This window comes from Mastomys coucha, unplaced genomic scaffold, assembly GCF_008632895.1.
Source record: "Mastomys coucha isolate ucsf_1 unplaced genomic scaffold, UCSF_Mcou_1 pScaffold5, whole genome shotgun sequence".
Taxonomy (NCBI): Eukaryota; Metazoa; Chordata; class Mammalia; order Rodentia; family Muridae; genus Mastomys; species Mastomys coucha.
This window is the reverse complement of record NW_022196911.1, coordinates 101,583,544-101,603,202: the sequence shown is the minus strand read 5'-3', so window position 1 is coordinate 101,603,202 and position 19,659 is coordinate 101,583,544. Positions and strand designations below refer to the sequence as shown.

Sequence of the window (19,659 nt, the reverse complement as noted above, 5' to 3'; positions counted from 1 at the left end):
CTCTCTCTCTCTCTCTCTCTCTCTCTCTCTCTTTCTTTTTTGGAGAGGGTGGGGTGGGAGTCCAGATAGGATTTCTCTTTGTAGTCTGGGGTGTCCTAGAACTCACTCTGTAGAACAGGCTGGCTTGGAACTCTCAGAGATCAGCCTGCCTCTGTCTTCTAAGTGCTGGAATTAAAGGTGTATGCCACCACTGCCCCGCTCTTTATTCTGCACTTTGTTGCTACATTATGAATACATACTTTTTTGAGTAGTAAAGACAAGCATTGTGCTCTACAAGAATAAGATATGAAAACAACAGATTTCTCTGGCACACTTGTAGAATACCTTGATTTCTCTCAAGGACAGGAACACACAGAATAAAAATCAACATTGTTCTCTACTCAGAAATGGCTCCATGGACCGGATTCTTTCCCACTCTCTCCCAAACCTCTGCTTGGATCTCAGAACTACTCAACATCTGGCCCCATCCTGCTCCTCTACCCTCTGCTCAGGATCCCACAATCCTACCATGGCAGTTTCCCTCCCTATCCATGCCTGGCTCCAGTCCAGATCAAAATTACTCCTCTCAGCCAGGCAGTGGTGGTGCATGCCTTTAATCCCAGCACTTGGGAGGCAGAGGCAGGTGGATATCTGAGTTCAAGGCCAGCCTGGTCTATAGAGTGAATTCCAGGACAGTCAGGGCTACACAGAGAAACCCTGTCTCAAAAAACCACACACACACAAAAAAAATTACTCCTCTCTCTCCCTCTCTCTCTCTCTCCCTCCCTCCTTCCCTCCCTCCCCCTCCCTCTTCTCTCTCCCCCCACCCCCTTCCAGAGACCAGCACACACGGCTAGTGTTTTCCAGTCTCCTTCCATGTTCTGTACACTGGCAGGTTGAGTAGGAAGTTTTCTGAGGACTTCTGTTTGATGGCTGCGTCTCATTTTTCAGGAGGTCCTCTTAGCTGAAACAAAAGATGGAAAATACATCATAGCTGAACTATATCTGAGGCAGAGCCAACCCCAGGCCAATCTCCAGGGCCACTACAGTACCACACAGAGCCTGTCCCTACCACACAGAGCCTGTCCCTACCACCACCAGTGATGCTCAGCTCAGCTCAGCTCAGTTCAGCTCAGCTCAGCTCAGCTCAGCGGATGATAAACTGAATGTAATCCTCAGAGCTCAGAGTAGAAGGAGAGGCACTAAAGAGTTGTCCTCTGACCTACACCACACACACACACACACACACACACACACACACACACACACACACACACCCCTCTGGCTGCAAGTGGTGATACAGGCCTTTAATCGAAGAACTTGAAAGGCCAAGTCAGGAAGATCTCTGTGAATTCAAAGCCACACAGGATGACATAGCTCAGTCACCAGCACATGGCAATCTGGCTGGGTGCGCATCCATCAGCCCTCAGCCCCATGGCTCCAGGGAGGGATGGCGGGGGAAGAGGGAGGAGGGGTGGGGGCAAGTGAGAACCAATTTCCTGGATCTTGGAAAGAAGCCATTTAGAAAGGCTTGAAAAATATCACCAGAGCTCTTCCATCCCTGGCTGCTTAGTCTACAAATCTTCTGATCACGCCTCCTTGTCCTCTCATTTCACCTCCAGTAACGCCAGGTCTCCGCATCCTCGTGCTCGCTGGGGGAGGCACCTCCTCCCCATTCCCCTCCTGCCCTGGTATCTCCATCTTCCAGAAGCCCTAGTTTGAAGCATTCAACATGCTGCCAAGTGAAGTTAGGACTAAGGGTGTTATAGCTCAGTGGCAGAGCGGCCTGGACAGAACATGGAGGCCCTGTGTTCAATCCCCAGCATAGCATGGGGAAAGGAGGGAGAGAAGGGAGGAAGGAGGGAAAGATAAACAAGTAAATAAAAAGCTTATCTGTAACTAAGTTGTTCCCCACTGCCCAGCATTGACTTTCCCTGATTAACCAAATGTGCCTGAAAGCCTTTCTCTGGACTGCGGACGGCACTGCTGTCATCTTCTACTTCATTGTGTAGAAGAACAAGTAGGTGACTTCCTGGCAAAACCTTAAATCCACAATTCACAACACTACATAGTTCGTTATGAAATAATTTGTCAATAGATTTATTTGACTTAACACAGCTTTATTAAGATATCAAGTTTTCAATATTAGAGTGCGCTGGCATAGGGAGGGTTTTTGTTGTAGTGTTTGGTCGTTTGGTCTTTCAATGGTTTGGTTTTTTACTTTGAAAGACAGAGATGGTTTCCTACCCCAGAAGAAAAAAGCAGTGAGCTGCTGCTTCCACCTTCATGTGACATTTCAACTTAGGAACATATGGAGAAGAAATGGAACTGTAAATTTTGGAATTATAACAGGAAAAGACAGTTCTCAAATCCACATTACATAAAAATATTATTAGTGTTGACTTGATAATCTCCCAATATTGTTAAATATTTGACATTAGAGCTTTACTATCTAGAAAAAAACTTAGAACATGCTTTCTTGTTTTTCTTTTGTTTTTTGGATTTTTTGAGACAGGGTTTCTCTGTGTAGCCCTGGCTGTCCTGCAGCTCACTCTGTAGACCAGGCTGGCCTCGAACTCAGAAATTCGCCTGCCTCTGCCTCCCAAGTGCTAGGATTAAAGGCATGTGCCACCACTGCCCGGCAGAACATGCTTTCTTAAGACTAGATGAGTCTCAGCTGGCTGGCATGACTACATACACTTTGTGATCTGTAGAAGATGTTGGAGCATGTATAGGAACTGACCCTCCTCAGTTCACAAGTCCCAGCTTGGGTGACATCCATCCAATAGGATTGCTTTCATTGGGACCTTCAGCTTTGGTTTCAAGTTTGTGGCAAACATCCAGTAGTTAGTTAATTCTGAAAATGGTGGAAAGTGAATGACTGGGCATGGAACTCGATCTAGTCCCCTGTGGTACACAAATGCAGAGTTATTATAACTTATTATAAGTTACTATGAGTCGTTATAAGTTATATATGCATGCCTTACATCTCACTTGATCATCAGGAAACCCCCAAATGTAGGTACTGTTGTTCACAGATGAGGAAACCCAAGGAACAGAAAAAAAAAACAACTAATGAACTATAATAAACTTACCCCATATCACATGGCCATTAGCTCTAAGAGCCAGATTCACTGCCTCGAAGTCCCAGAGCGTTGTGTCACACATGAGTGCCAGAACCTACAGAATAGTTCCTACAGCCTCTTATACTCTCTCTGGAAGGATGAGCCTTCCCTACATGATGGCAGAACCAGCTGAGGATGGCTAAGGGTGTGACAGGACCTTAGCAAAGACTTAAAAAATAAAACTAAATATAAATTAAAATGCTGAAGTGACAGGTTTGAGGTTGTTCAATGAGGCAAGAGGGCGAAAGGTTTATCAGGACACCCAGGAGTGCCACAGGCCTTGCTATTGGGCCTTCTAAAAACACTCCCTTCTAAGGGCAGCTTCTGGACTCTTAGTGATGCCCACCTAGCAATAAAGGCAATGGGACCAGAAATCAGAAAGCAGAGAATGATATACTCAGTACCCACGGCAATTGGCCAAACTTTGTTTCACTTCTTCAGTATTCTAAAAAATGGAAGTCTAATGAATGGGTGGAGGAAGGACATACACGCTTAACTGCCACCTAGTAAAGAGCTCTTCACCATACCCTCCCAGGTCCTGACTGCCTGGGGCCGGCAAGGAGTTCCAGCTCTGCTAGGGGTTTGGGAGGGAGATGTGGGAGGATTCTCTAAGGTTGGCTGCAATATAGGTGTCTTAGCTGGAGCTACTATTGCTTTGCTGCAGGCTGGAAATTGTAGGCTAAAGTACAAGGCCTAGGGAGAGTTCTCAGCCCGCAGACAGTCTGGGGAAGAAATTCTGTCCTCGGCTCCCTGCTGCTCTTCTGGGGATCCAAACCCAATGCTCTGGCTCCCATCACGCAGTCAGAATGACAGGCTCTAGCATCAGAATTAAAATTTGCCAAACACCCACTTTGCTGCAAATAGAGAACTCATCTCATGTTCAGAAATGACCTCATGATTCATCTTTGACATTTCAGAATCATTTTCAAAGATTTCTATTAAGTCACAGAACTGAAAGAGGAGAGAGAACAGTTGATTCATTATGCCATCTCCTCTCTCTGTCCCTTCATCTGAGGGTGGCCTGTCTTTCCATAATGGATGGAGCAACAATAACTATTTGTTTGAAAGCCACATCCAAAATCTAAATTTTAAAATAAGATTTGTCCTCATGGAAAACAATGATCTGTCCACCTTTGGACGTACAGATTTCGTCCCAGAAGACTGACACATGGAGATTTTTTTATAGAGTCCTGTTTCTCTTACGTTGCACCCAATAATTCAAAGCTATTCAGTGTGTTTTCCTGAGTCAGGAGCCACTGAAATGAAAACACGCCACAGGTGTGACAAGCAAGATCAATCTGGACCACGACAGCTGAGGAGGCGCCAGGAATGGCAGTTTGGCATCGCATGCCTGGGAAGTGCCACATTTTCAGAGAATTTTCTGGCACGGGGCTAATGCACCAACACAGGAGAACCTCCCTAGACCCAAAGGTGGGAAAACCCCTTAGGTTTTGCTTGTGACAGAAGGCATGGTCTGGCAGAGCATGCTAGTGCCAGGACCTGAAGCCACAAGACTGTACTCAAATCACCTTTGGAGCCAGTGTCCTGACTGTCATTTACATCGTTGGCATCATTTCTTTGATGGGGATAAGTATGGCAAAGCATAAAACTGTTGAATGCTTGGATCATCTTTATTACATCTGTACACCTGGGCCGAGAGGCTTGGTCGCTGTGGGAATTGTGACTTCGCCTTCTGTGGATGTATGCTGACTTCTTTGTGGAAGACTGACTGGAGGGGACTTCTTAGGAGATCTATCTGTCTTGGGCAATAATTTGGATGACTGAAACTTCGATCTGGCTTAACCAGTCCCCACTACACAATCTAAGTTTGTTTTTCATTGTCAAGCACATGAGTTAGCATAGAGAACATTTTCCTTCACTTCTTCAAAACAGTTCAAATGTCAAACAGCAAACAATTTAAAAGCACTGATTCAGAAGCACCTCCTTTCACATACAGCCTTGAGTACGAGCTGTTTATTGGTCATCAAATTACATAATGGTCAGAAATGTGGTCATAATATGCTCCAGCTACAGACTCAGAAATGCAGTCTCTTCAATATGCCCTACAACACAATTGTCATTAGCTTCTGTTAGGCTGAAGGGCTTAGTCCTGAGCCATCAGAATCTTCCTGACCACAGAGCGGTCTGAGTAGCAAACACAAGATCCCTTGGAGGGAGGGGATGCTGAAGGGCCCACCGATACCCACACGTCCTGCTTCTGTGCTCAGCAAAGGTGACACCCAGTCGCTGACACTCACACCCTTCCATTTTCCACAGAGTTCCTATGAGGAGGATTCTTTAAGTGAATCAAGATTATCTACTAAAGCACCTATGGCTAAGTGTGAGCCCAGACTTCCAGCCATTGACCAAACATCTGTCAAGCAGAAACACAAAGGCACCATGACACTAAAGAAGTCAGAGAAAGTGAGTCCCAGCAAACCGTCTCCAGGTGAGTGGCTTCCTTACTGAGATCCACTGCCAACATCCCAGTTGTAATCACAACAAACAGGTGGGGTTGACTAATCTAGGGCTTGCCAAGTGCCCAGTTAGGTCTTGGAAGGCCAATGAGCCTGTACAGAATTAATTTCTCAGTTTCTTCACATCCTGTGCTATTCCTTACAAATGCTGCCTCCTCTTTGCCAGGGTTGTTCTGTGGTGGGGATGGGTGGGGATGATAGAGGCATTTGGCCCCAGGTATCAAGTTTTATTACTAAGACAAGAAGAGCTTTCAAAAGCATCTGAATGACACTATTTACAGCTGAGAGCGAGGGTAATAAAGTCCTCCAATCCCGGGGTTGTTCTCTCAGGGAGAAGCGCAGCTTGATAAATCCTCCCTTTTGTGTGATTTGGTAAATAATTCACTCTTGATGCTGCCTTTGAAGCAAAGGCCAGTCCTCTGTTTGGGGCAGGAGAGACTATCTAAGAAGAAGCTCAGATGGAGGGAAAGTGTCGAATGCCTCAGGCTCCTCCCATCAAAGGCAACATCTGTGGGACAAAATGTGTCCTCTGGGAACCACTCGCAAATTGGGGTAACTAGGCAGAAAGGTCTGCCTCCTGGGAAAGGAGCCAAACTTAACTGCTGAAGAATTCAATCCATAAATAGCAAATAGCACGCAAGTCATTAAAATCCCAATCACAGTTTCTTCCTAATCCTAAATAGCGCTGTCATGTAACCACCGGTCTGGTTAAGTCGGAATGCATTTGTAGAAAATGGCACCTTTCACTCAGATTAACCACCCACATTTTCTTTAATGAAGTCAAGACCAAATTGACTCTGAAGTATTGTCCTCTCGGGCAAAGCGCCAACTGCTGCTCCTTATTTTGTAGTGGTGGTGGGGTGGGGTTGGGGGGTGGGAAGATATGGGGATGCTCCAAGTCAATTTCTCATTCGAAAGACTCTTAATATAAGGAATTAGGCTTTTAATTCAACTATCTTAAGGCTAGAGTAGAGTAAATACTGTATTGAATTGAGGTCGGGTTTTAACCGCTACACTCTGAGGGTAAGCTCAAACCATGCAACTCCATACATTCAGTGTGATAGTTAGCCTTTTCACTAAAGCCCTGGTAGCTGTTTGCTTTGTCATCTGTGGATAAAAGCCATTAAAACGAACCTTTGAGGTCCACTCTGTGATCAGAGCTGTCTGATTAATAATACAGATGTTTTTCAGACTGAGCAAGCTCCGTGTAGAACTCACAATACTGACAGACAGGGAATTAATTCACTTTCCATTCTATAAAACATCAAACTTGAAGAATTATCAGGCTAAAACCCACTAGGGTTTAGGCAAGAGATGCAAGTCGATGGAAGGATATCTTTTTCACCAAACAGCAGATGTAACATGACACTTGTGTTTTCAAGCCACCGTCTTTATCTTCCTGTTATGTTTTAGGCGGAACCAAGACCCATAGAGCTATGAGCAGGCTGGGGCCAGCTGCCCAGCCAGCACAGGGATTTGGAGGTTAATATCAGTGCCATGGAGACCAAGTGAGAGAGTACAGCAAGCTGAGATGTAGCCTGCCACCACCACCACCACCCCCCACCCGCCCCAATCAAACCCCTGCCCGCTAATCCCACCCACACCCCCAGAGTGCTTAACTACCATGTAAAGGGCCTCAGGTTAAAAAGGGAGGAACAGGAGGAGAGAAAGGCTGAGACTGGGTCCCAAGTTGGGTCACACATTCAAGGCCAGCCTGGGTCACGTAGCAAGAAGAGGAAGACATAGAGGAAAAGAAAGTTAGGCAACAACAGGTCACTCAATATATAGGAACCACTGGTTTAATGAGTGTTGACTCTTCTGGTTCCTAATTAGCATCCAAAGTGAAAGCTTAAAGATTTAACCAGAGTCTGTTGAGGAAAACTTGGGAGCTGGGGGCTGGCGACAGTGCATAGTTTAATTCAGATAAATACCTGCTATGACAGAAAAGAGGATTTGGCTCCTGAATTATCTGGATGCTGATCTAATTCACCAGCCGAATCTAGTTTCCTGCTTCACATTTCTAGAGAATTTAGGGTTGAGCCACAGTTGGCATTGGGTCACCCAAACTAATTTCCACATCAGACTTAAGCGAGGTAAAAAGCTCAGGGCACAGTGAACCCCTCTGTGACATCTGCCTTCCAGGTCAGCCCTCCTTCTGGGCTGTGTTATGCCAGGCTTTCCCAAATGGAAAATGTAGCTTGAGAATATGGCTTGCTTTCCTGTGCCTCGGCGTGACGACAGCCTGTATCTACATCCTAGAAGTCTCGCTGTGCATGAGCTGTCCTGGAAACCCAGACATGGCTGCTGATAGCCTAAGCCCAGTCTGTGCCTTCTCCAAATAGATTTCTCACAGAGAAGACCTCATGCTCTCACTGTTCCCTGCAGGCTGCCCAAAGGAAGTCGTGTGCTTCACACAGCTGCCCCTGGACCAGCTGCACCCAGCGCTGTGCTTCAGCCCTCCCTCTTGGGATGGTGGTACCCGCTGCTCAAGGGACAGTGCTTAGGAGATCCAAGGCCTGGATTCTCACCCAGGCCCCCGTTTCTTATTCACTGTAGATCTTTAGGCGAGGAGTTTCTCTGTTCCTCAGCTTTGTCACCTGTAAAATGGAGGGACGAGGGGGTAGAAACAGAATCGGTGTGCTGGGTAAAACACAAAAGCTCAGTGATAAACACACAGTGTGCTGTTAAGCTGACCACTCAACAGATTGTGGCATTACGTTGTCTAGCACAGGAGAGTATGATAAGAAGCACTGACCCAAAAACAGTTCCTGTTTGCTCTTTCCTCCCCTCAGTGGATGTCTTATCTTCATAAAAATTGAAGGTGTATTTTCAAAACTCTCTCACTGGAGGGCTGGAGAGATGGCCCAATGTTTAGAAACACTTGTTACTCTTGCAGAGGACCTGGGTTTGATAGCCAGCACCTACATGGTGGCCCACAGCCATCCATAACGTCTATTCCTGGGGGCGCTAGCACCCCCTTCTGGCCTCTCTGGGCACCAGGCATGCATATGCATGGTGCACATTTATACATGCAGATGACTCACACACAATAAAATAGACAAAATCTCCAAGAAAAAAAAATTAATCTCTCACATACACTTTTACTACATTCTGAACCTCCACAGCAAAAATATCAAATAGGAGAAGATAGATAATCAGACTTCATTCCTCAATCCAGAGCTAACCATTATCTCCAACAAGACATGGAAAGTTTAGGCAGCGGGGTCAAGGCACAGCAGGCTCTGACATGGACTGGATCCAACAGTTCTCCTTCAAGGTGAACCCTAGTGTAGAGTGGGAAACAAGCCTGGCAGGGTTGCACAACAGCTCAGAATTCTATGAGACACAGAACACTCAGCAGACAGACCCAAGGAGCCCAGGTACAGCCCAGGGCCCATGGGGAAAATGGGGGGCTTCCAAGAGCTTTCTCAGTCCCAGCCTGGCTTGGAAAAGATATGTGTCTCCTTCCCAGAGGTCATAGGGATGAGGGGGGTTGGCATCTGCTGCCCTGCAGCACTCTACTCCAGGGTCAGGCCTGCAGGCAGCCACTGAACCAGTTCTGCTCTGTTCTCACCTGGAGCTTGAGCAGAACTCCTCTCATTATGTTCCAAGAAAATGGATCTGGATGCAGTTCTGGGAGCCTGCTTCCAAAATGTTGCCCTTTAAAACAAAGCCAAGCGTTCAGAAATGTCCCTCACTTATCATTCAGTTCAATGTGTAGTCATTACCGGATTCAGAGAGGTAGGAGGAGCCAGACCAGCTCGCCTTACCGTGCCTTATCTTGAAGCCCTGTTCTTGTAAAACTCAGGAAAAGCAGAGAATTTAGGTTTCAGAAGATAAAAGTCTGAAATAGATGTGGTTGCTTTTGGATTAGGAATGTTTATTTAAAGAGCAGTGTGGAAGTCTCAGGGCAAATCCTAAATCTTCATAATTTGCCTTGTAAGTAAATGCTATTGAAGATTTTCTCAGAAAGGCCAAGGTTAATGGGTTTCCCCGGCAAGTCCAGCTGATGCCCAACAACTTTCCAAGCTGTCTGTCCAAGCTAGAAAAAAACAAACAAAAAAACAAACCAATATAAATGAGTCCTCCTGGCTTTATAGAGTGCATCCTAATTCTTAGCCCATTGTTGCTGATTATTTGACATCAAGGCTCAGAATGCCAGCTCTACATGAGAGCCCTACAACTGTTAGGTTAGCAATCTCCCTGAACTCAGTGTTCTCATCAGTAAGACAGAGCTGCAGTATTGCCTACTTTCCCAGGAATGCAGGAGGGTTAGGTTGCTGGGTATTGGCTATGCCTCAGGGAAACATTGGTCCCCGGTAGCCCCAGCTTATGAAGCCTATTCCCAGTGGAGTCTGTTTCTAGGACTAGTAGCTCTATGAAGACAGTGCTTAGCCAAAGAAACTTTTGTTTGAGATGTGAGTGGCATTGTGACTTCATTGTAAAAAGCTTCTAAGCTGGGCAGTGGTGGCACACGCCTTTAATCCCAGCACTTGGGAGGCAGAGGCAGGTGGATTTCTGAGTTCAAGGCCAGCCTGGTCTACAGAGTGAGTTCCAGGACAGCCAGGGCTATACAGAGAAACCCTGTCTCAGAAAACCAAAATAAATAAATAAATAAATAAATAAATAAATAAATAAATAAAGCAAGCTTTTAAGTGTATTGGTTTGTCAGTGAAGTCATCCATTTACCCAGCACATTTAGGAATACAGCCAGGCTGCTAAGTTTCACACGGAGAGTAGCTACAATATGAAGAAGAGACTGGTCAGGCAACCAAGGGAAGCCAGTTGCAACCAGGGACCATTCCCTGTGGCACATTCCGTGGGTCTGTGGGTCCAGAGAGGAATGAGAATGGCTTTACTTGGAACAAACACTGAGAAAACAGAGAAGACATGAACTGGCTGGCACCTTGGTCTCAATGAGGGCTTGTCTGGGTCAGATTGACCTGTAGGTGTGTCTGTGGGGGACTGTTTTGATGTGGAAAGACTCAGCCCCCTATTAGAGGCACCATTCCCTAGGCATTGGGTACGAACTGTGTACGAGCACAAGCAAGCATCCAAGTGAGCATGTGACCATTCATTCCTCTCCGTCCTTGATTGTGGATGACTCGGCGGTCTCCTGCCTGGAGCTCCTTGCCCAGTCACTTCCCTGCAGTTATGGACTGTAACCTGGATGTGTGGGCTAAAATGAACCCTTTTCCCACTACGTTGTTTCATGGTATTTCATCACGGCAGCAGAAATGGAGCTAGGACAGAGGGATTGCAATGTTTAAGGATGTAAGCCTGGGACAACTTGGTGAGTTAGTTGTGTAGCACAGAGCAAAAAGAGAAATCAAGGGGAACTCAGATATCCATCCAGGAAGGCAAAGGCAATGGAGGTGGCTTTGCCAAGGCTCAGGAAGCAATCAGAGAATGGGTCTCATTCCGTGGGTGGCTTTCACAAGGTGTAGCCCAGACAACCAGGTAGAAAGGCCTAGAAGCCTCTGGATGTCCAGGTCTAGTCAGAGCACTGCCCACTGCTAGTCAGACCCCAGGGACCTTGGGGAGCAAGTGGTGGTGGAAACTGTAAGAACAGGAGTGGCGGGGGACAGCAAATGGAAGTCTGGCAGACGACCACACCCAGAGAAAAATGTAAGAAATACAAACTGCTCCAATAGACGGTTAGGAATGGACCACATGTATTTGAATCGTCTCTAACAGGACACTTGAGCCTCTGTGGGATGGAGAACCCTTCACTGTAGGCAATGATGTCTATTGGGTGGTTACAGTTTTGATCATTCATTTTAGAATCAGAACTAATGTTAGCTGCGGTATTTCACAAAGTTGTCTGGCAGTAAGGCTTACTGTGGGTTCTCCCCCAACCCCCGACCTGTTAGGTAGGGTCACATAGTTTTAATGAAATACCCGAGGTGACTGACTTATAGAACATCATTTGAGGGGACTGGCCAGTTGGCTCAGTGGGATAAGATCACTTGCCACCAAGCCTGATGATCTGAGTTCAATCCCACCGAACCATATGGTAGAGAACTGATTCCTGAAAGTTGTCTTCTGACAGGCCTCTGCCCCCTATATCCCACACCCCACCACACATATACAATGTATTTCTTTTTAAGTTTACAAAGTTGATTTTGGTTCCTAGTTTTGAAGGTCTCAGCCCAAGATCACATGGGCCTGTTGCTTTGGGGCCTTTGGTGACGTCACACACCGTCACACACATCAGAAGAATAGCTGTTGGAACAAAACTGCTACCTCCTGGGTCCCACAATGTCCATTGAGAACATACTTCTGTTGACCTGAGGACTTCCCACAAGACTTTGTCTCCCAGTAGGGCCATCCTGAGCCATGAACTATAAACAGGCAGACCTTTAAAAAAAAAAAAAAGAGTTAATACTTTATAAATATATGAGTACACTGTCACTCTCTTCAGACACAGCAGAAGGTGGCATTGGATCCCATTACAATTGTGAGCCACCACATGGTTTCTGAGAATTGAACTCAGGACCTCTAGGAAGAGCAGTCAGTGCTCTTAACCACTGAGCCATCTCTCCAGGCAGACCTTTAGAGTGCTCTAATCCAAACCCTAGCAGCATTTGTATGTCAGAAAGAGCATGCGTGCGTGTGTGTGTGTGTGTGTGTGTGTGTGTGTGTGTGTGCATGTGTGTGCGCGCGTGTGTGTACTGTCCTGACCAAGGTGCACAGAGGAATCCCACAGTGGAGGGTTAGGCATCTTTCCCCCAGCCTTGCTCACCAAACACCAAAACTTACTGATTCCTTGGGCATGGGTGAGCCAAGACAATATTTCTAAAACCTGTGCAGTGTTCACAGGGCAGGTTTAGAGGAGAACAAGGCTACAGACAGCAGACATCACCTGCCTCATACTACAGATGAGGAAACGGGTAGAATATAAGCCACTGATTCAAGGTGACCTAGCTGGCTGGAGCAGGCATGAGGGAGTAGGTCGGAATCCTGACCCCATCAGGCATACACACTGCCTCCATCGAGGTTGGCAGTTAGAGCGTACGGTTAGTGAGCAGTCATTAATTTCACCTGGATTCCTCTCTGGTCCACCTGCCTTCCCCCATGAACCCACCAGGATCTCTCTCTCTCCTTTCTGCAGCAGAAAGCCAGGTTAGGGTATGACCATAGGCTGGGGGAGGATTAGGGGATGCAGCTGGAGAATCAGGGGAGAGAACTTGCTAGAAGGGAGACCCTGTGGGCCACCATCTGTTGCTGCCCAGAACAGCTCGTTTGGTTGGCCGTGGGAGCTGAGAACACAGCGAAAGCTTCCACACGGCTGCCTCAGGATGCTCGCTCTCAGGAGCTTGCTTGAGAATCACTTTCCTACATCTGCCAGGGCTGCATGAAACTCTTGCTTGGAAACGGTTTGAAGGTGACGCCAGGCTGAAGGGCTCACTCTTAGTATGACTCAAACCTGAGCAAGATGCCTCCCGGGCAAGAAGCAGGTCTCCTTACACCTATGACACCAGACATAGCATGCCCACCCCAAAAGACCACACCCCCACACCCTTTTTTGGAGTTTTTATTCATCCACAGGCTTTTTGAAATGCCCTCTTCCCGTGAATGCTGCTTCCTGACTGCTTTCTTTCTTTCGTGCAGGTGACAGCAGCGAGCAGCCCCTGTTCTGTGTTGAATATTCCCCTTACTGCTCCGTCTTTGCTTTCTCCCCGGCCCAGCAGCCCAATTCCAATTACTGCTGCCTCCTCCTGCCCCTAGTTCCACCGGCCTCCCAAGGGGCCCAGAGCCCTTCCACTTCCCTCCCTCCTGTCATCTTTCCCACCTTTTCCAGCCCGCCCTCAGGCCCACCGAGCCCCTTGCCGGGGTCTCCAGCATCTCTCTGCTACTTCCCTGTCTCCCAACCGACTCCAGCCGAGATCCCTGTGCTGTGCCTACCGGGCCCCAGAAGGCCTAGTAAAATTTACCTCATATGGTAAGTCACCCCTAGCGAGGCACACAGCACAAAAGAGTCAGGGAGTGGGGGACAGCAGAAGGCAGGTGGATAGGAGCAGGCCAGAGCAACACCAAGGGGGTGTGGTGTGTGGGGGGGAACAGGAGGAGGAGACAGCTGACACTTCCCTTGAGATGGGCGTCTACTCGTGGAAAAAAGGAGTGAATGATCAATAAAATCCGGTCATCTCTGGAGCTGTGCCTCTTGGTTTCTGAACTCTTGTGTCGGACACTCTTTGGAACATCACCGTCACAAAGCAACAGGACCCTTTTGGGTCTGATGGTACCCTTGGCCAAGGCTACCCCAAGAGGGTGACGCCAGGCCAGTGGTTCTGAAAGCACACACTCTGAAACTGAAAAACTCCAGCCAGGACCACGCTGAGGAGGGACAAATTAAAGGGCGCAGTGGGTATTTATGGTTCCCTTTCCAACCTTCTTATTAGGCTTTGCATTTCCTAAAATCGAGAATTCCCACCTCCTGAGTTCCAAAATAAAACATATTTATGGCACATAATTAGGCTTTAATTAAGATCTCCTCTGGGTATGTGAGACAACATACACTTCCAGCACACTCAAATAGGCAAATAGACGCGACCTATTATTTGTGCTGTACGGAAAGCTGCCTATTAAACCCAGGCAACATCGGCTCTGGCTGCAAAGCTGTAACTCCTCCCATGATCCTAAGGGAGCAAACGAGCGTCCCAAAGAGGCATCGAGAGATGGGATCTCAGCCCCTCTCAGGCATGAGGGAGAGCAGTGAAGGAGGTAGTGGGAGGGACAGAGATCCAGGAACACGGTTTCCTCTCTCCTGCTGTTTTCAATGTGCCAGTCAAGCATTGGGTCTACACAGAGCAGGAGACGTGAGGAACTGGGCAGTTCACAGGCGCATGGACTTGATTCTCAGTTGTATAAATATGAAACTTCTACTTTTTTCCTTTTCCTCATCAAATTATGAACTACCAATGACAACCCCCCCCCCCCGGCAGTGTCAAAAGAACTAAGGGCACATACCCTTTATTTAGCAGCTGCTTGGTTTCCAGGCTCATGGATGCTTGCTTGGGTCCTGGAAGAAGTCATGGGCTGCTTCCTGAAATCCACTGGCAGACAAGATAACAGAGTTTCTGCCCCTCCCCCAAATGTATCCTCTTTGCCATCAGGTAGAAGGTTCATCTCCCAGTTGAACTACCCAGGGTTTAGATGTCCTTCATGATTAATATTTGCACCATGCCATGGTAAGGTCCCATCCTAGAAAGGTCCCAACAGTCTGTTCACATAGATGAAGGGATTAAAAACCTGCTCTACATGGCATCTGGAACTCTTGAATCTGTGTACATAAAACTGTATCGTTGAGGCCACCTCCTTTGCAACTAAGTACATAGGCAGAGAAAACATTTCCCGTGAGTCTGCTTTCTTCTGGCTCTTAAGGGCACTTGCAAGGCAGAGGTCCACAGCGCAGCCATATTAGATCATAACCATGAAGGTCACGGCCAAGATGTCTTACTCGCCCTTGTGAACCCTCAAATTACCATATATCCAAGACACGGAGGTATTTGTTGAACAAATTATAATAAAAGGACTTGCTATTTGCCTTTTGGATTTTTTTTTTTTTACAAGAAGGCTTGTGGGAGGAAATGAACAAGAGCCACCGAGGAACCAGAGCTTCTGCATAAATTATTAACCCGAGAAAGCTCCATATCAGTGAGTTTGGGTACTGTTGTGGAAACGGCTTCCCATTTACCACTATTAGTGGTACTATATGTTTTACAAATGAAGCATCTGCCAGTTTAAATAGCCAATAGGCACCAGATACCAAATCAGGCCATGTATGTAAATTATAGCTAAGTATTACTATGACCTAACAAGGTACGAACAATCCCATTTTACAGCTGCAGAAAATAAGGTTCAGACTGCCAAAGGTCGGGGAGCAGGATTCTGGCCCTACTAACAATGGTGAGCTTTTCAGCAGTAGGCCTGGCAAAACAATGTCTTGTGTGTGTGTGTGTGTGTGTGCGCGCGTGTGCGTGTGCGTGTGCACACGTGCGGGCTCATGTGTGGGCATACGTATGTGTGTATCAGAGTTTATGCACACTGTGTGTACGCAGAGGTCGACAAAGGCCAGAAGGGTGTCGATTCCTGAAGCTGGAGTTAACGCACTGTTGTGAGGTCCCTAATGTGGGTGCTGGGAACCAGACCCGGGTCCTCCTAGTAGTATCCCTAACCACTGAGCCACCTCTCCTGTCCCAAATGTTCAGCTTCATTACTTTAGTTTGTGGAGAAATCAATAAAAAAAAAAATAGTAGTAGTTTGGGAAATCATTTAAGGGATCCAATGCTTTGAGTAAAGAAAGCGGCTTTCTGAACGTCAAAAGTAACTTTTAGATCAAATGAGCATTTTAATTTAAAAATTAATTCTAATTTTAAAGTTCTCCATAGTTTGGGCTGAAGGCATCATCTTAAGCCCTGTCAATCATTTTAGGCAATTACCATTACTCCTGGACCATGGCATGCAACACGCAGGCTGGCTAAGAGACCAGCTTCCTTAAGGAATTTACAGTCTACTGGAAGAGAAAAAAACATTAACAAAGTTTTAATATTTAAATATTAGAGATGATTAAAAACCAGGAATAAAGGCACTGGAAAGGCAGAGTCAAAGTATTTAGTGGCCATAGACCAGACCTTGAAGGTTCTTGGGTTGGTGCCAGCTTGGGGATGAAGAAAAGGCCCTGTGGAAGGAAGGGTCATTCACTCCCCACATCCGTGAGGATAGAGCAAGAGCAGGTATCAGGGCTGTGAGACATTTCACCTCCTGGGATGTGGAAGATGGCTGACTCCTCTGCCAAGATGGCAATGACATCTCTCCGGGACATTTGGGCGGGGTTCTAACTTGCTCACTTGGCCTGAGCCCTGGGGCCCGCCCCTTCTTTCAGTTCTGTGTCTTCCTCAATGTGTAAGAATACAGCCAGTGTCTGGGTCAGTGAGAGGGTTCAGTGTGTGAACACTCGCGTGCAAACCTGACAATTCAAGTTCAATACCCAGAGCCCAGGGAAAGGTGCCAGGGAAGAGCTGATGGCATGAAGCTGTCCTCTGACCTCCACACGGCAACTCTACCTGTATCACACACACACACACACACACACACACACACACACACACACACACACACACTAATGACAATAAACACAGTTCTAAATAAACTTTAAAAAGAATGCCCCAACTTCTGCCTCTGTTGGCTGAGAGGTGTGAAGTAGATTTTGATCTCTAAGAGCTTGGAAAAAGGCCAAGGCCTCTGGTGAGGGAGAAGCCTCTGGTGGTGGAGAAGCCTCTGGTGGGGGAGAAGCCTCTGATGGGGGAGAAGCCTCTGATGAGGGAGAAGCCTCTGGCTTCAACCAACAGAACCCTGACTGCTGAGATGCTACCACAGGCAGCAGACCCTCCCTCCCCGTCATCCTTCCCCACGTCCCCTCTCAGAGAAATCACACCCCATGCTCTCTGAAGGACACAGTCTCCTTTATAGAAAGTGTCTTACCCTAAGTCGGCCCAGGGCTGCCACCATCTCTCTCCTTCCAGGGAGTTCCCTGAGGGGTATCGTCCTGTCCTCTTATCTTGAAGCACAGAACCCACTGGGGCAGGTGAGGAATAGTTGGCCTGATCATTGGATTAAATTGGGTTTCACAGGACGCCAAGGAGAACTTTCATGCCTTCCTGAGTCTGAGTGGAAACTATTCCCACAACCACAGACTACAGTCAGGAATGTAAATCCAGTTGTCTTCAGGTGCCAGGAAAGCCTGGGCTCTCAAAGCAGTCAAGGGTCCATCCGGCCTCACTCCTGTGCTGACTCTTGGCTACATCTAGTTGTGAAATATCTGAGTCTTTAAAACAGGGATGATCCAGGAAAATTCTCTTGGGGGATGGAGTGCAGATGTTGATGGTTTAACTGCCTTATAAACCCAAGAACATGTGGAGATGCTTGGAAAATAAGAGACTCTCTCCCCATTTGCATGCACTGATGCTGAATACACGTGAAGCAACTCAAAGCCATTCATTCCAACCAGAAACCTGGTTCCAAGTGAGAGTTACGAGAAGGTGTTCCCTGGGAACTTGGTGCATGGTGGTCATTGTCTTCCACGGAGATGGGTGGGTATTCGGAAGGACAAGGTTCCCAGGTGCTTGGAGCCTTCTCATAGGGGATGTCTGGTGCTAAATCAGCAAGGGACAGAGCTAACACTGCTACAAGCCCTAGTGAGTCCTGGGGGAGTATAACCACTGTGCACCCCTGGGTAGGAAGATAGAAACTCTATAGTAAAAGGAAAGAGGAGCTGGAGAGGTGGCTCAGTTGTTAAGAGCACTTGCTGATCTCCCAGAGGACACAAGTTCAGTTCCCAGCATCCACATCAAGTGGCTCACAGCCTGCAACCCCAGTGACAGGGCATCTGACACCTTCTGCCCTCCTCAGGCTCCACAAAGACCCATACTCCTACATCTTGGGTTTTTTTCCTTTAAATGATAAAAAGGAAAAAGTCCTTGTACCCCTTCCTGCAGGAATCACAGAGTCTTTGAAGCCTTGTAAAAGTAGTCCTAGTGTTCCCATATTTCTGGTAGGGAAACTGAAGCTCGGAGAGATGCACCCAAGCTTTCATGGCTGCAAAGGGGGCCAAACTAGATTTCAAGCCCCTCTTTTCTCTGACTTCTTGACTCAATGCTCTTAACTCCGCACCCCACCGGCACCCCCACCACCTTCTACCTTCTTTGATGACTTTTTTTGATGCAGAAAGTATTTGTCTATTAAAAAAGAAAAAGTTATTGAAAAGCTTTTGCACCTTTCAGCGGCACAAGCACCAAAGATTTTATCAAGGAAGAGGAGGCCAAACCTGGGGAGATTGACGGTCAGCCCGGAAATGCACAGTTCGAGGGCATCCGTGGAGAGAAGCAGGCAGAAAGCGCCGCTGTCGACAAAAGCATCAGGACTCCTGGGAGCAGGTGAGGACTGTGCCTGCTCTGCCACAGGCCCCCAAGGACTGACGTGTGCTGGTACCTTATGGAGACTGTGACTTTCCACCATCTTTGCTTTTATGAGTTGGAGAATTACCTTTAAATGAACTATTTGAAAGGTTCAAAAGTAAACTGTTTGACAGCAGCCTTCAGGAGGGTGGGGTGGGGTTGATCTTTTTATTTTTATTTGTTTTTTGTTTCTCTCTCCCATTACACCAAGAGAATGACTGCCTGCTTTCCAGTGGACTCAGGCAAAGATGCAGCCCACAGTTCTGGGGAGGTCCCACCAGGCTGTAGTGCCCACACACCCATCAGGAAAGGAGTATTGATGTCCATGGGTGGCAGACTGCTCACCTCCCTCGGGAGCTCTTCACTTGAGATCCAGGGCAACCACACCAGCAAGATCTTTTAATGTGTAAGAAATAGCTTCAAAGGGAGAGCCGGCTTCGTTTCAAAGGAGTGGCTTAGTGGAGCCTTCCTCTCTGAGTTTCATGTCTGAGCTGGCATCCGAAGGCCCATGCCCTGCTGCTCTGCTGCATTCTCACGACTGAGTGACATAAGACATAGACCAGTGCTGGACATGCAGTCAGCCTACCATCCCTCCAAAATGGCCGCCTATTCATTTGAAGATATGATTTGAAACACGAGGTTCTCCAGGCATGAAAATAAGGTTTACATAAGCCCCCATCAGTACCCAGGACATGTCTTCCTTCATGTCAGGGTCCACTGAGGATTTGTTCCAGCTGCTATCTTGGGGCTCCTCCTCATCCCCCAACTATAGTGTGCCCTTAGTTCCTTTTCTGGATCATGAGCCAGTGACTTGAATTGTCCTGGGGGGAGATTTGGGACAAATGTGACCAAGATAATATACAGAAGCCCTGAGAAATCAAGTTTAAAAAAAAAAAATTTCACATGTGAATACATAAGGAAAGGGGGGAGGGGAATAACACAGCTCACAGGCGTCCAGGGGACTAAGAGACATGTTTGAAGTGTAGCCTCAATAACTGTAAGTTCACATGTGAGTTTAGCTTCAGCCTACCAAATTGGCTAAGGTTCTAAAATAGTGGTTGATATTGGCGGGGAGTGACACTAACTTCCTGGGCACTGCTGTGCCAGATGCTGGTGACA

At 47.2% G+C, this 19,659-nt stretch overlaps 1 protein-coding gene across 3 annotated transcripts in view; it reads left to right on the top strand.

Annotated features, from left to right (window-relative positions):
• Positions 1 to 19,659, top strand: part of Marchf10 (membrane associated ring-CH-type finger 10) — a 92,821-nt gene that overhangs the window by 37,330 nt on the left and 35,832 nt on the right. For 2 of the 3 annotated variants that reach the window (XM_031352430.1, XM_031352431.1), the window contains exons 5-6: positions 5,382 to 5,553; positions 18,367 to 18,519. In XM_031352430.1, coding sequence (XP_031208290.1) covers positions 5,382 to 5,553; positions 18,367 to 18,519 — 325 coding nt within the window. Of the gene's footprint in view, positions 1 to 5,381; positions 5,554 to 13,195; positions 13,739 to 18,366; positions 18,520 to 19,659 lie in introns of those variants that run through there. The other variant, XM_031352432.1, reaches the window with a different exon arrangement.